Here is a 15,667-nt window from a genome sequence, read left to right on the forward strand (position 1 = left end):
CTGGTGCCTATAACTGATTAGCTAATGTTCCTGTCCAAAGGTCTTCACAAGTTCAGGCCAATGTTGCCTTCACAAGATCAGATATGGCCCAGACCAGTCACGTCTTGTTGGTCTACCTTGCCTCATCCACACGGATTCTGCTTATGTTTTGTTCTTTACATGTCTAATATTTAAACTTATATCAATTCTTCTTTCTACTTCAAAGAGAACAGTATAGGTACTGAAAATCACCAGATGACTGGAAATTCTCTAACAGCGGCAAGTAACTACAGTTGGAGGTTACCTAGTTAATTTTCATAAGCACCTAGCTAGCTAACCATGGATCTTTTACCTACCCAAAATAGCTTGTTAGCAGCTAGAAAACAGAACTTATCTTATTACACGGCTCCAGCGACGCCTCTCGCTTACAGAGGTCAGAAAATTATAAAAGGCATGTGTGCTTATTAGAATAGTGGGTACAATCCGGTACATAGCACTGAACCATACTTGCTTCTGATCGACGGAGATGCCTAAGGTTAACTAGTTAGCTACAAAGGCCAGGGTCATGCAAAAAATTATAGTAATTAAAAAACGCTAAGATAGGTCATTTGAAAAATGCTAAACAATACAAACGAGAAATACACAATATAAATTATTTAAACGAGAAACTACAAAAACGCTATAATATCTACTAGTTATTCTACTTGCTAGGTTACTTTCTACTTGTCGATGAGAGTTTGCATGGAGAAATGTGGAATTTTTTCCTACCCTGCAACACTGCCTTGAGTTATGATGTCACAGCTTGCTGAGGATGTGTAGTTCTATGATAGCCACATTAGCGGCTAATTATCATTTCATTTCAGGGGTAAATACAGGCAAATATATTGATAAAAGTGAGAGATTTACACTGTTATCAAAACATCACGCCAGGGTAAGCCTACATGAAAGACAGACCTTATTTGAAGTGGTTTTAAAATCCCCTATGGGAAAAATGAATGGTGGAAAAACGATTGGAAACATTTCCGTGTTTGACTGCTAGCCTAGGTTTTATGTGTATTATGACTCATACTGTGGTACTCTACTGAAATACTGTAGAATTCCATTCATTCTTATGGAGGACTGCACTTTCTGGGAAGTGCCAATATGGCCGACTGGTGGCTTCGGAGCCTCTCACTTACCAATACATCAGCAATCCAGGGTGTATCAGGGGAGATTGTAGAAGAGAGTGCGGGGCGAAGGGGCGGAGAGGGTGTTTTCGTTTGGCTGTAACATGATACCAGTAACGGGAACACAGCTATGGGACAGTAGACATATCGTTGATTTCATGCATTTCGGCGGTAACGCTATCTGGTTCAGTGCTAGGACGACTATCAAAAAAGGATGGGTGGCGCAGAACAAATGAATGAAGGCGAATGATTTTGGAAAAACTAGCAGCAGCAATTGACAGAGAAGTTGCGCAGGCTACATAGCCTAGGGCTATCAGAATAGCCTAGTAAACCGTTTTGCATGGAGATGCATTCACGTCAACAGCATCATGAAGAAGGTGACATATGGTGTTTATGTTTGTGTCGTGTCTACGTTCCTTCTTTGTCTAAGATAACACAGTGACACGGCGTTCACAGCAAGATTTGTAGACGCATAAAATAATTTCAAAGAATCACTTCATCGCGGACCTCAGCTTGGAGGATTGGCCTATTTTTACGGTAGGGCGGGGGTGAAAAATCCTGTAGTACGCTAGTTGAAGTTGACCCCTCAGAATACCGGGAACATTTTCAGTGGAATGTATTGCTCATTTAACTCAAACAAAATGATGAATTCGATGGTCTTTGCTGAGGCTTTGCCATCTTCGGGTGCCTCTGCCTTCCCAGTAGGAGCGCCAGCCTCTGGTGCTAGGGTGTCTAGTGCCCTACGGAACGATTTGGGTTCCAACATTCATGCCTTGAAAACCCTTAACCTGCGATTTCGATGTTTCCTAGCTAAAGTTCATGAATTGGAGCGTAGAAACAAGTTGTTAGAAAATCAACTACAGCAAGCTTTAGAGCAATCCCGCTACAGAGCCTACTTTAGCCGAGAACAAGCCACCCAAACGGGCTATTTGGACTTTTTTCTGGCTCGGCCACGGGTACCCGGTACGATATGGAGCTTTACCCACACAAGGAGGTTTGGGGACCGAATCGAGACTATCCACAGCCCCGGGGTGTCATGGATGCAGCCGGATGGTGTTGGAATTCAAGTCGACACCGTCACCCCTGAACTGCGAGCCCTTTACAATGTGTTGGCTAAAGTCAAAAGAGATAGAGATGAGTACAGAAAAAAGTAAGTGATGTCACTTTCTTTTAGCACTTTAAATTGTTAAATTGTCAATCAAGCCATTGTCCACGTGTCTGATATGTTGTTTTTACTCAGACTATTTCACAGGTTGTTGAGAAACTTGTTGAACTTGGTTACAAGTTGTTGACAAGGTGTTGCTTACTTTATTACATTTACATAGCAATAGACCTTCGGTTCAGAGGTTTGAGCTTCTTGGTGTAATGCCTTAGACTTTGGCTGATGGTCCCAGGTTCAACTTTTTTTGAATAGATTTTTTAATTTAACCTTTATTTAACCAGGCAAGTCAGTTAAGAACAAATTCTGTTTTGGTACTCCCTGATATGCTGCATTAGTGTCAGAAGTGTGGTGGCTATGTTGGTAGGCCAATGTAATCATGCCTCATTGTTAAGAGGCGAAGGGGTTTTGTAATAGTGAAGCACAGAATGTGCTCTCAGAAATTAGACTGGTAGTTAAACCTTACAACACCTAGAACTTCGTTAAGAGGTTTGAGCCCCTTGGTGTAATGGCTACGGTGTTGGTCTGACAGTTAGAACACAATCCCTAAACCCTGAATTCACTATGTGCACCAAATAATAGCATTCCTATTGTTTAACCCACTACTATGCAATTACACAATTACTATGGGACATGTTAACACAATGTTTTAACTAGTGTAATTCCAATGTTATTACACAAGTCTGAATGTCAGTTAGTACCTCAAAAGGTTGAGTCTGTATCTTCTACCCATGCCATATTTTGTATATTGATTTTTAAAAATACATCAGCAAGTGTACAAAATGTTTGTCATAAAGAAAGACTGTGTGTGTGGGGCGGGGGTACCTCCACAAGTACCCAAATATACCCGGTTCTAGAGGAACTATAGTGTGCCTTATCAGTTTTCACAGTTAATCCTAAGGAAATTAAACGGCGAACATTCTCATCTCTGAGGAATTCTGTCCTCATTGTGAGAAGTACCTCCCATTATAATCAGAGGATGTGAGTCATGCTATTTTTACACTTGAAAAGTTGAAGAATGCTTCTTTAACAGTATGAGGCAGTTTGCCTTGAGGATGTTACCCATTTGTTCTTGTCTGGACTGGGAATGAAAAGGCAGCATGCCATCAGACACTCGTCAGCCCAAAATCTCACTCACCCACACACCCACCCAACTCTCTCTCTCTCTCTCTCTCATGCTCTCTATCTCAAGGGAGTGAAAAACAAGGATTCCTAACGAAATTGCAATTCCAGACTGTCATGAAAGTATGTTCTTACTGAGTGGAAGGGACTATATGTTGGATAATAAAATAAAATAAATATATATATATACCAGAACTATTGAATATGATACACAATTTACCCCAACACCAAAATGTAGCCTAGCCGTAGTAGCCTTTTGTGCAACCCATAACACGAGAAACAATTCACTGATCATCTGGCCATATTATGCTACTGAAAATACAGTAAATGTTCTTGACCCTACATACAGTGCCTTGCGAAAGTATTCAGCCCCCTTGAACTTTGCGACCTTTTGCCACATTTCAGGCTTCAAACATAAAGATATAAAACTGTATTTTTTTGTGAAGAATCAACAACAAGTGGGACACAATCATGAAGTGGAACAACATTTATTGGATATTTCAAACTTTTTTAACAAATCAAAAACTGAAAAATTGGGCGTGCAAAATTATTCAGCCCCCTTAAGTTAATACTTTGTAGCGCCACCTTTTGCTGTGATTACAGCTGTAAGTCGCTTGGGGTATGTCTCTCAGTTTTGCACATCGAGAGACTGACATTTTTTCCCATTCCTCCTTGCAAAACAGCTCGAGCTCAGTGAGGTTGGATGGAGAGCATTTGTGAACAGCAGTTTTCAGTTCTTTCCACAGATTCTCGATTGGATTCAGGTCTGGATTTGACTTGGCCATTCTAACACCTGGATATGTTTATTTTTGAACCATTCCATTGTAGATTTTGCTTTATGTTTTGGATCATTGTCTTGTTGGAAGACAAATCTCCGTCCCAGTCTGAGGTCTTTTGCAGACTCCATCAGGTTTTCTTCCAGAATGGTCCTGTATTTGGCTCCATCCATCTTCCCATCAATTTTAACCATCTTCGCTGTCCCTGCTGAAGAAAAGCAGGCCCAAACCATGATGCTGCCACCACCATGTTTGACAGTGGGGATGGTGTGTTCAGGGTGATGAGCTGTGTTGCTTTTACGCCAAAAGGGGGCCGAATACTTTCGCAAGGCACTGTAGATACTTTTGTACCTGTTTCCTCCAGCATCTTCACAAGGTCCTTTGCTGTTGTTCTGTTGATTTGCACTTTTCGCACCAAACTACGTTCATCTCTACGAGACAGAACGTGTGTCCTTCCTGAGCGGTATTGTCACATTCTGACCATAGTTCTGTTATTGTATCTTTGTTTTAGTATGGTCAGGGCGTGAGTTGGGGTGGGCAGTCTATGTTTGTTTTTCTATGTTGGTTTTTGAGTTCGGCCTAGTATGGTTCTCAATCAGAGGCAGCTGTCAATTGTTGTCCCTGATTGAGAATCATACTTAGGTAGCCTGGGTTTCAGTTTTGGGCTGTGGGTGTTTGTCTTCCGTGTCAGTGTTTGTCGCCACACAGGACTGTTTCGTTCATTTCACGTTTATTGGTTTGTATTTCGTAGTGTTTATGTTTTAAAATAAACATTATGGACACTTACCCCGCTGCGTTTTGGTCCTCCGATCCTTCTCGCTTCTCCTCCTCAGAAGAGGAAGAGGTTTGTTACAGGTATGATGGCTGCATGGTCCCATGGTGTTTATACTTGCATACTATTGTTTGTACAGATGAACGTGGTACCTTCAGGCCTTTGGAAATTGCTCCCAAGGGTGAACCAGACTTGTGGAGGTCTACAATGATTTTTCTGGGGTCTTGGCTAATTTCTTTTGATTTTTCCCATGATGTCAAGCAAAGAGGCACTGAGTTTGAAGTTCGGCCTTGAAATACATCCACAGGTACACCTCCAATTGACTCAAATGATGTCAATTAGCCATCAGAAGCTTCTAAAGCCATGACAATTTTCTGGAATTTTCCACGCTGTTTAAAGGCACAGTCAACTTAGTGTATATAAACGTCTGACCCGCTGGAATTGTGATACAGTGAATTATAAGTGAAATAATCTGTCTGTAAACAATTGTAGAAATTACTTGTGTCATGCACAAAGTAGATGTCCTAACCGACTTGCCAAAACTATAGTTTGTTAACAAGAAATTGGTGGAGTGGTTGAAAAACGAGTTTTAATGACTCCAAACTAAGTGTATTTAAATTTCCGACTTCAACTGTGTCTAATTACAGACACGTTGACTAACAAATGCCTTACCAAAATGTCAGAAATTATAAACAGAAACATTTCTAAATTAGGCAACAAAAAAATCCTGCACCCCCTGTCCTAAAATGGTTCTGCTGTCTCTGACTGTAGTCTACAGTGTATTTTGTATATTAGTGGGTTAGGTTGGGGTGCTGGCCTCAGGTTTTCACTTTATCCATATAGTTGGGTGGTTATGGATTAGTTATTAGCAATTGCAGGCGGGTGCAGGTGAACAAACAGCTAACCCTCGCACCACTATCGTGTTCATTAGGGAGACCTTTAAAAACAGAGTGAAACAGGGCTGTACTACCTGAACATTACAATTCAGTTGCTTGAAAGCATTGAGACAATTTTAATCCTAATGAATATCAACAGGATTCAAACAAAACAAAAAAAAACATTTCAAGGGTACAACATCAACATCCAAACAAAATTGTGTTTGCACTTTGAACCTGAAATGCACTGTTCATAGGTCAACATTGCCACTCCAATGCCCTCTTTGTCAAATCAACCTAATTGGTAGCACTCACAATAACACTTTGTCATCCAAGTCAGCTCATTCTCTCAGCACTCTTTATTTTTTAAAACACAGGCTTCTCTGTTTGTTGAAACAATGGGCCCCTGTTAAAGCTTCACAAAGTTAATGAGTGGAACACACCACAACTCTGAAGTACATATGGCTCCAAACCTTCAAACACAAATGAAGCCCAAATATAGGCCATTCAGCAGATATTTTTTATCCAAAGCACTTTACAGAAGTGTGTGTGCATACATGTTTGTATTGTTGAGTCCAATGAGAATTGGAACCGCAAATCTGGCATTGCAAACCCCAAGCTCTACCAACTGAGCCACACCGCCATGTTCAGTTTGGCTCGTCATATGCCAATGGTGTGTTAGCCCATACAGTTACGACAGAAACTACATCGATGAATGCCCATGCATTGCATAACAGCTAGTATTCCACAATCCAAGTTTATAAATAGGACCAGTATCCTGGTTATTCCTATTGACGGGCACTTTGAGAGAAATCGACCATGAACACCCATTGGTCAATTAGGTTTGAATCATCAGAGGCACGGAGAGGGAAAACAAGAGACCCCTCGTTCATAATATCTGATTAATACACCTCAGTGTGTTTACGTGTGTGTGTCCTTAATGCTTTAATAAATAGCCTCTATTATGAATAAAAACATGTGAATGACATTGGCACTGGAATTCCTACCCAGGGATAAATAACCCTGAGAATGCATTCCACTGGAGAATGACAGGGCAAGGGGCACTTGAGCCCAGCAGAGAGGCAATGGGATACTTCTACTCCTCCGACCTACTATATTATTCCAGACCTATCAGAGGAAGCATGGGTCAGTGTGGAGTGAAATGACCTGCGACTAAACCTGTATGAGAGTGAAAGGCGCCGATTATGGCCGATTACATTGCAATCCATGAGGAGACTGCGTGGCCGGCTGACCACCTATTACGCAAGTGCAGCAAGGAGCCAAGGTAAGTTGCTAGCTAGCATTAAACTTATCTTATAAAAAACAATCCATCTTAAAATAATCACTAGTTAACTACACATGGTTGATGATATTACTAGTTTAATTAGCTTGTCCGGCGCTGTATATAATCAATGCGGTGCCTGTTAATTTATCATCGAATCACAGCCTACTTCCCCAAACGGGTGATGATTTAACAAAAGCGCATTCGCATCAGGGTATATGCAGCAGTTTGGGCCGCCTGGCTCGTTGCGAACTGTGTGAAGACCATTTCTTCCTAACAAAGACAGTAATTCATTTGCCAGAATTTTACATCATTATGACATAACATTGAAGGTTGTGCAATGTAACAGCAATATTTAGACTTAGGGTTGCCCCTGTTCAATAAAATACGGAATGGTTCAGTATTTCACTGAAATAATAAATGTTTTGTTTTTGAAATTATAGTTTCCAGATTTGACCATATTAATGACCTAAGGCTCATATTTCTGTGTGTTTATTATATTATAATTAAGTCTATGATTTGATATTTGATAGAGCAGTCTGACTGGGCGGTGGTAGGAAGCAGGCTCGTAAGCATTAATTCAAACAGCACTTTCCTGCATTTGCCAGCAGCTCTTCGCAATGCTTGAGGCACAGAGCTGTTTATGACTTCAAGCCTATCAACTCCCGAGATTAGGCTGGCAATACTATAGTGTCTATAAGAACATCCGATAGTCAAAGGTATATGAAATACAAATGGTATAGAGAGAAATAGTCCTGTAATTCCTATAATAACTACAACCTAAAACTTCTTAACTGGGAATATTGAAGACTCATGTTAAAAAGAACCACCAGCTTTCATATGTTCTCATGTTCTGAGCAAGGAACTTAAACGTTAGGATTTTTACATGCACATATTGCACTTTTACTTTCTTCTCCAACACGGTGTTTTTGCATTATTTAAACCAAATTGAACATGTTTCATTATTTATCTGAGACTAAATTGATTGTATTGATGTATTATATTAAGTTAAAATAAAAGTGTTCGGCCTCCCGTGTGGCGCAGTGGTTAAGGGCGCACAATTGGCCTAGCGTCGCCCGGATTAGGGAGGGGTTGGCCGGTAGGGATGTCCTTGTCTCATCGCGCACCAGCGACTCCTGTGGCGGGCCTGGCGCAGTGCGCGCTAACCAAGGTTGCCAGGTGCACGGTGTTTCCTCTGACACATTGGTGCGGCTGGCTTCCGGGTTGGATGCGCGCTGTGTTAAGAAGCAGTGCGGCTTGGTTGGGTTGTGTATCGGAGGACGCATGACTTTCAACCTTCGTCTCTCCCGAGCCCGTACGGGAGTTGTAGCGATAGTAGCTACTTGTTTTAGATAGTAGCTACTAAAACAACAATTGGATACCACGAAAATTGGGGAGAAAAACAGGGTAAAATTCAAAAAATAAATAAATAACAATAAGAAAATATATATAAAAATAGTCTGATTAATCGGTATCGACTTTTTTCGTCCTCCAATAATCGGCATCAGCGTTGAAAAAATCATAATCGATCGAGAAATTGCCAAGACACTGAAGATCTTGTACAACACTGTGTACTACTCCCTTCACAGAACAGCGCAAACTGGCTCTAACCAGAATAGAAAGAGGAGGGGAGGCCTATTTAGTCTGGTCCTAAAGTTTAGACTTACGCACTGACAGCCAGATAGCCTAAAATAATTCCACCGCTGATATAATCAAATATGACCTTGTGGACATCGACACCACTCTGATCTGACCATGCCTGGCGTATGCCAGTGTGTTGCTGAATGGCTGCACAAAGAAGCAGCAAGCCACACTGGGTAGGGTACAGAAAAGAGCAAGCAAGATAATAACAAAAAAACTGAGACATCCCATTGACCCTTCCACCACCACAGGCACAGCAGTAAGATTGGTCACTGACATGCACCGACCTGACCACCCTCTCTCTACATGATCTCCTACCACAGAGAAGGGGAGACAGCGATGGCAGAGTCCTCCGCAACCAGAACCAACTGTCCAGCATCAAAGCAAGAACAAATAGACTGAAAAATGTGTCCATAGCCACTGACATCAGACTTTTTAATAACCAAATTGACTTTTCAACTGTAATTGGTTAGGACCTTTTCAATTGAATGTAGTATCCTGTGTATTTTAAGCATTTAACTAAATGTAACTGCATTCTGCATAATTCAGTCTCGTCGACTGCAAGCATGAATGAAATAAATCAAAATCAGGGTTATGAGTCAACCCGTGCATCACTAGAACACAACACTGATCAAGGACCACATAACTACAGTAAAAAATAATAAAAAGTAACACAATACAATAACAATAATGAGGTTATATACAGGGGGTACCGGTACTGAGTCTTTGTGCGTGGGTACAGATTTGTCAAGTTAATTTGTACATGTAGTTAGGGGTGAAGTGACTGCATAGATAAGAAACAGTGAGTGGCAGGAATGGGGGGGCAGCAATGTAAATAGTCCGGTGGCCATTTGATTCATTGTTCAGCAGTCTTATGACTTGGGGGTAGAAGTGGTTAAGGAGCCTTTTGGTCCAAGACTTAGCGCTCCGGTACCACTTGTCGTGCAGTAGCAGAGAAAACAGTCTATGACTTGGGTGACTGGAGTCTCTGACATTTTTTGGGGATTTCCTCTGACACCGCCTAGTATATAGGTCCTGGATGATAGGAAGCTTGGCCCCAGTGATGTACTGGGCCATATGCACTACCCTCTGTAGCGCCTCACGGTCAGATGCCAAGCAGTTCCCATACCAGGCGGTGATGCAACCGGTCAGGATGCTCTCGATGGTGCAGCTGTAGAACTTTTAGAGGATCTGGGGACCCATGCCAAATCTTTTCAGTCTCCTGAGGGGGGAAATGTGTTGTCGTGCCCTCTTCATGACTGTCTTGGTGTGTTTGGACCAAGGATAGTTCGTTGGTGTTGTGGACACCAAGGAACTTGAAACTCTCGACCCGCTCCACTTCAGCCCTGTCGATGTTAATAGGGTTCTGTTCGGCCTGCCTTTTCCTGTAGTCAACGATCAGCTCCTTTGTCTTGCTCACTTTGAGGGAGAGGTTGTTGTTCTGGCACCACACTGATAGGTCTTTGACCTCCTCCCTATAGGCTGCCTCATCGTTGTCAGTGACCAGGCCTACCACTATTGTGTCGTCAGCAAACTTAATGATGGTGTTGGAGTCATGTTTGGCCACGCAGTCGTGGGTGAACAGGGAGTACAGGAGGGGACTAAGTACACACCCCTGAGGGGCCACAGTGTTGAGGATCAGTGGCAGATGTGTTGTTGCCTACCCTTACCACCTGGGTGCGGCCCGTCAGGAAGTCCAGGATCCAGTTGCAGAGGGAGGTGTTTAGTCAGGCTCCTTAGCTTAGTGATGAGCTTCATGGACACTATGGTGTTGAATGCTGAGCTGTAGTCAATGAATAGCATTCTCACATAGGTGTTCCTTTTGTCAAGGTGTGAAAGGCCAGTGCGGAGTGAGACTGAGATATCTTCATCTGTGGATCTGTTGGGGCGGTATACGAATTGGAGTGGGTCTATGGTATCCGGGAGGATGCTGTTGATGTGAGCCATGACCAGCCTTTTAAAGCTCTTCATAGCTACTGATGTTAGTGCTAGGGTGCAGTATTCATTTAGGCAGGTTTCCTTCGCTTGGGCACAGGGACTATGGTGGTCTGCTTGAAACATGTAGGTATTACAGACTCGGTCAGGGAGAGGTGGAAAATGTCAGTGAAGACACTTGCCAGTTGGTCTGCTCATGCTTTGAGTACACATCCTGGTAATCCGTCTGTCCCTGCGGCTTTGTGAATGCTCACATCGGCTACCGAGAGCGTTATCACAGTCGTCCAAAACAGCTGGTGCTCTCATGCATGCTTTAGTGTTGCTTGCCTCGAAATGAGCATAAAAGGCATTTAGCTCATCTGGTAGGCTCGTGTCCAATGGGCAGCTGGCATCTGGGTTTCCCTTTGTAGTACGTAATAGTTTTCAAGCCCTACCACATGCAACGAGTGTCAGAGCTGTTGTAGTAGGATTCAATCTTAATCCTGTATTGACTCTTTGCTTGTTTGATGGTTTGTCTGAGGGCATAGTGTGATTTCTTAAAAGCGTCCAGTTTACTGTCCCTCTCCTTGAAAGTGGCAGCTTTAGCCTTTAGCTCAATGCGGATGTTTCCTTTAATCCATGGCTTCTGGTTGGGATATGTACGTACGGTCACCGTGTGGGGACGACGTCATCAATGCACTTATTGATGAAGCAGAGGACTGATGTGGTATACTCCTCAATGCCATTGGATGAATCCCAGAACATATTCCAGTCTGTGCTAGCAAAACAGTCCTGTAGCGTAGCATCCGCGTCATCTGACCACTTCCGTATTGAGCAAGTCACTAGTACTTCCTGCTTTAGTTTTTGATTGTAAGCAGGAATCAGGAGGATATAATTATGGTCAGATTTGCCAAATGGAGGGCGAGGGAGAGCTTTGTATGCGTCTCTGTGTGTGGAGTAAAGGTGGTCTAGAGTTTTTTCCCTCTGGTTGCACATGTGACATGCTGGTAGGAATGAGGTTAAATGGATTTAAGTTTGCCTGCATTAAAAACCCCGGCCACTAGGAGTGCCGCTTCTGGATGAGCCTTATAGAGTTGGTTGAGTGAGGTCTTACTGGCAGCATCAGTTTGTGGTGGTAAATAGACGGCAACAAATAATATAGATGAGAACTTTCTTGGTAGATAGTGTGGTCTACAGCTTATCATAAGCTACTCTACCTCAGGTGAGCAATACCTGAGCAATACCTGAGGTACCAGCTGTTATTGACAAATAGACACACACCCCCACCCCTCGTCTTACCAGATGTAGCTTCTCTGTCCTGCCGGTGCATGGAAAATCCCGCCAGATCTATATTATCCGTGTCGTCGTTCAGCCACATCTCAGGGAAACATAAGATATTACAGTGCAAACTACCTGATGACTGCCTCCTCTAAACACATCCCATATTCTTCCAAAAAGGCGTAGCCTATATTTTATTTGTTGAAATTGTCAGAGTGGCTTGAAATATTACAGATGGTTCTTAAGAGTGACCAATATTCTAACCCTCAGCACATGCCCCATCCTCATCCAGTGGATGGTGATATTAGGGATGGATGTGTTATTTTGTTAATGTTAGTGGAGTCTAGCCAGCACTGCGTCCTGGCTCCCGGCACAAGGACTTGCCTCCTAATGGGATTGGTGTCTGTCTCTGTAAAAACCATGCTCCCCTCCCCACCCCAGGCCATCCTGCAGAGTGAGATGGAGGCTGCACTTCTTAATTCAACCCCCATCCTATTTTGGAGTCTTTGTGAGTCATCAAATATAGATGTGTTAGGAATTTACCATCTGTGGAATGCTTGATATCACGTTCCATGTACTTTGAAAATGAATGTTTCCGATTGTCATATACTGTATAATCAGCTAAGCTTATGCAGGCGCTTTAAACTTTTTGAACTACAGTTTTGACCTAGCTAGTTTACTGAGTGGGTGGCAGTAGTTAAACAATATGATGGCACACATTCAAAAATGGTCCCCTACACCAAAGGCAACTTTGCAGATCAAAAAGAAGACGATAAGCTTAATTTTGTGTTTTCAGTAACATTTTTCTTTGAAGATTATTCACTACATGATCAACAACATTGAACATCTCATTCCAAAATGATGGACATTAATATGGAGTTGGTTTGCTTTGCTGCTATAACAGCCTTCACTCTTCTGGGAAGTTTTTCCACTAGATGTTGGAACATTGCTGTGCGGACTTGCTTCCATTCAGCCACAAGAGCATTAGTAAGGTTGGGCAATTAGGCCTGGTTCACAGTCGGCGTTCCAATTCATCCCAAATGTGTTTGATTAGGTTGAGGTCAGGGCTCTGTGCAAGTCAAGTTATTCCACACAGATCTCGACAAACCATTTCTGTATAGACCTCGCTTTTTGCACGGGAGCATTGTCATACTGAAACAGGAAAGGGACTTCCCCAAACTGTTGCCACAAAGTTGGAAGCACAGAAGCGTCTAGAATGCTATTATATGCTGTAGCGTTAAGATTTCCCTTCACGGGAACTAAGGGGCCCAAACCATGAAACACGGCCCCAGACCATTATTCCTCCTCCACCAAACTTTACAGTTGGCACTATGCGTTCGGGCACGTAGTGTTCTCCTGGCATCCGCCAAACCCAGATTCTTCTGTCGGACTGCCAGAGGGTGAAGCGTGATTTACCACTCCAGCCGACGCTTGGCATTGCACATGGTGATTTTAGGCTTCTGTGCGGCTGCTCGGCCATGGAAACCCATTTCATAATGCTCCCAACGAACAGTTCTGGTGCTGACGTTGCTTCCAGAGGCAGTTTGGAACTCGGTAGGGAGTGTTCAGCACTCGGTGGTCCCGTTCTGTGAGCTTGTGTGGCCTACCACTTCGCGGCTGAGCCGTTGTTGCTCGTAGATGTTACCGCTTCACAATAACAGCACTTACAGTTGATCGGGGCAGCTCTAGCAGGGGAGAAATTTGACAAACTGACTTGTTGGAAAGGTGGACAAGTTGAAAGTCACTGAGCTCTTCTGTAAAGCTATTCTATACCCATGGTTTTGTCTATGGAGATTGCATGGCTGTATGCTCAATTTTATATACCTGTCAGCAACGGGTGTGGCTGAAATAGCCGAATCCAATAAGTTGAAGGGGGGGGTCCACATCATTTTGTATATATAGTGTATATAAAACGGTACCATTGAAGTCAAATGGCCTTTGTTAAACAAACTAGCGTGGTGGACGTGTAGCTCAGGCAGTAGAGCATGGAGCTTGCAACGCCAGGGTGGGTTTGATTCCTGCTAGGGCCACCCAGACATAAAATGTATGCACGCATGACTGTAAGCTTTGATTAAAAGTGTGTGCTATGTGGCATATCAACGTAGTATAAGCAAGCAGATCCATGTTAACACGTTAAAAACAGCCTTGGTGTTTTTGGATGAGCTACAGAATATCTTACACATTTTGCCTCAAGGTTTTTTCATTTTGTTCACAAGCATGGGGACCCACAGGGGAGAATCTCAGTCACAGTTTGACTGTATATTTACAGAGTCAACAGCCATCTCTCCACTGATCTGCTCTCCAGAAGAACAAGGAGTTCTTCAACTGATAAAAGTCTGTGTACTAAAGGAGACAAGCCTACTGATCTAGAATTATGGCTTCACCATAGAGTAGCCTAACGGTGTAAATGGCAGAAAAAGAGAGAGAGAGACCATCTGAAATGCATGTTAGGCCAAAACAACGCACTCGTGTAACTGAATCAATGGGCGATTCTTGGCTATCCCTGAGTCGTTGGCATATGTGGCAGTGGCAGCCTATGTTCGTCATATCTCAGATATCTTTACATGCATCGCTTACCTACCACACACAGGCACACGAATCAATGTATTCTCTTAAACTACCCCGTCTCCTGATGCTTCAAAGTGATAGGGGGCCACTGAGTGCATAGTGTTGACAGTGAGATCATGCTCTTTTCCTTGTCCACTTTGTAGCGTTCCTCGAAAGAGAGCCGCCGTTTTCTGTTTCTCGGAGACGACAGGGATAATTGTCTAGCATGTGACATCTGTGACAACCTGAGGAAGGCATTACGTTGAAACACTCGACACACTTAAATGACGCGCGAAAGAACGAGGACCATATTGACAATAGGCCTTTTGATGATACAGTGAAATGACGTGTTTGAGAACATTCAATGGTTGACATTGTAACTGAGCAAAAAAAGGACGGCTATCTTGTCTTTACGACCCACCCCTTTTCACTTTTATTCTCCCAGTCGCTGTAAGTAATGTTTGCCCACGGGATGGTAAATAGTTATTGCAAAGAGAACAGTCCAATGGTATTTGCTTAGTAACCTTCCGGTGTGACCTATCTCTCTCTCTAAGTCTACATAAGCTGCTGTCATCACTGTCCGTACAAGGCTTATTGCACTGCTATTAAAGCAGATGTACATAACCTAGACAAGGTACCTCGTCGATACCTTTTTGACGTATGACTGATACAGTGTAATAATTCATCATGACTTGAGCATTTTGTCTTAAAGTTGGTCACATTGTTTCCGTGACTCGGTGAGAAGAAGGTCAAAGGTACAGTAGGCGTCAACCGCGCCTGTGTGATGAGGAACCTTGCCAGAGACCTGAAACTCCCAGTGCTAATGCCTAGGTTTTAGCTCATCAAGCTAACATGGTCTTGTGTTGCGCCGGAGACCTGAGTTCGAACCCAGTCATTCCACATGGTCTGTTGAGCCTCAGCCAAGGCGACTCTCCATTGAACAGTAAGACTAGACAGAAGAAAGCACAGTGTTTACTACATAGCAACAAAGCTGTGGACAGTTACAGACTTCCCTGACATTGTATCACTGTCCTCCATGCATTTAGTGGACAACAGAGAACAAAGAAAATGGCTGAATGAGTAGGAAAGACTTTCTGGCTTCCAGGTTGATGATTTCACATGGTTAGTTGATTGCTTGCGCTACTAGGGTGATTGT

General features: G+C 43.0%; 1 protein-coding gene across 6 annotated transcripts in view; it reads left to right on the forward strand.

Annotated features, from left to right (window-relative positions):
- Positions 1-1,150: 1,150 nt before the first annotated feature.
- LOC112233086 (intermediate filament family orphan 2-like) overlaps positions 1,151-15,667 on the forward strand; it is a 34,227-nt gene continuing 19,710 nt past the window's right edge. For 2 of the 6 annotated variants that reach the window (XM_024400486.2, XM_024400487.2), the window contains exon 1: positions 1,158-2,295. In XM_024400486.2, the coding sequence (XP_024256254.1) occupies positions 1,760-2,295 (536 nt within the window). In that variant the 5' untranslated portion in view covers positions 1,158-1,759. Of the gene's footprint in view, positions 2,296-15,667 lie in introns of all 6 variants that reach the window. The other 4 variants (XM_024400490.2, XM_024400489.2, XM_024400488.2 and 1 more) reach the window with 4 other exon arrangements.

Source organism: Oncorhynchus tshawytscha, linkage group LG16, assembly GCF_018296145.1.
Source record: "Oncorhynchus tshawytscha isolate Ot180627B linkage group LG16, Otsh_v2.0, whole genome shotgun sequence".
Lineage (NCBI taxonomy): Eukaryota > Metazoa > Chordata > Actinopteri > Salmoniformes > Salmonidae > Oncorhynchus > Oncorhynchus tshawytscha.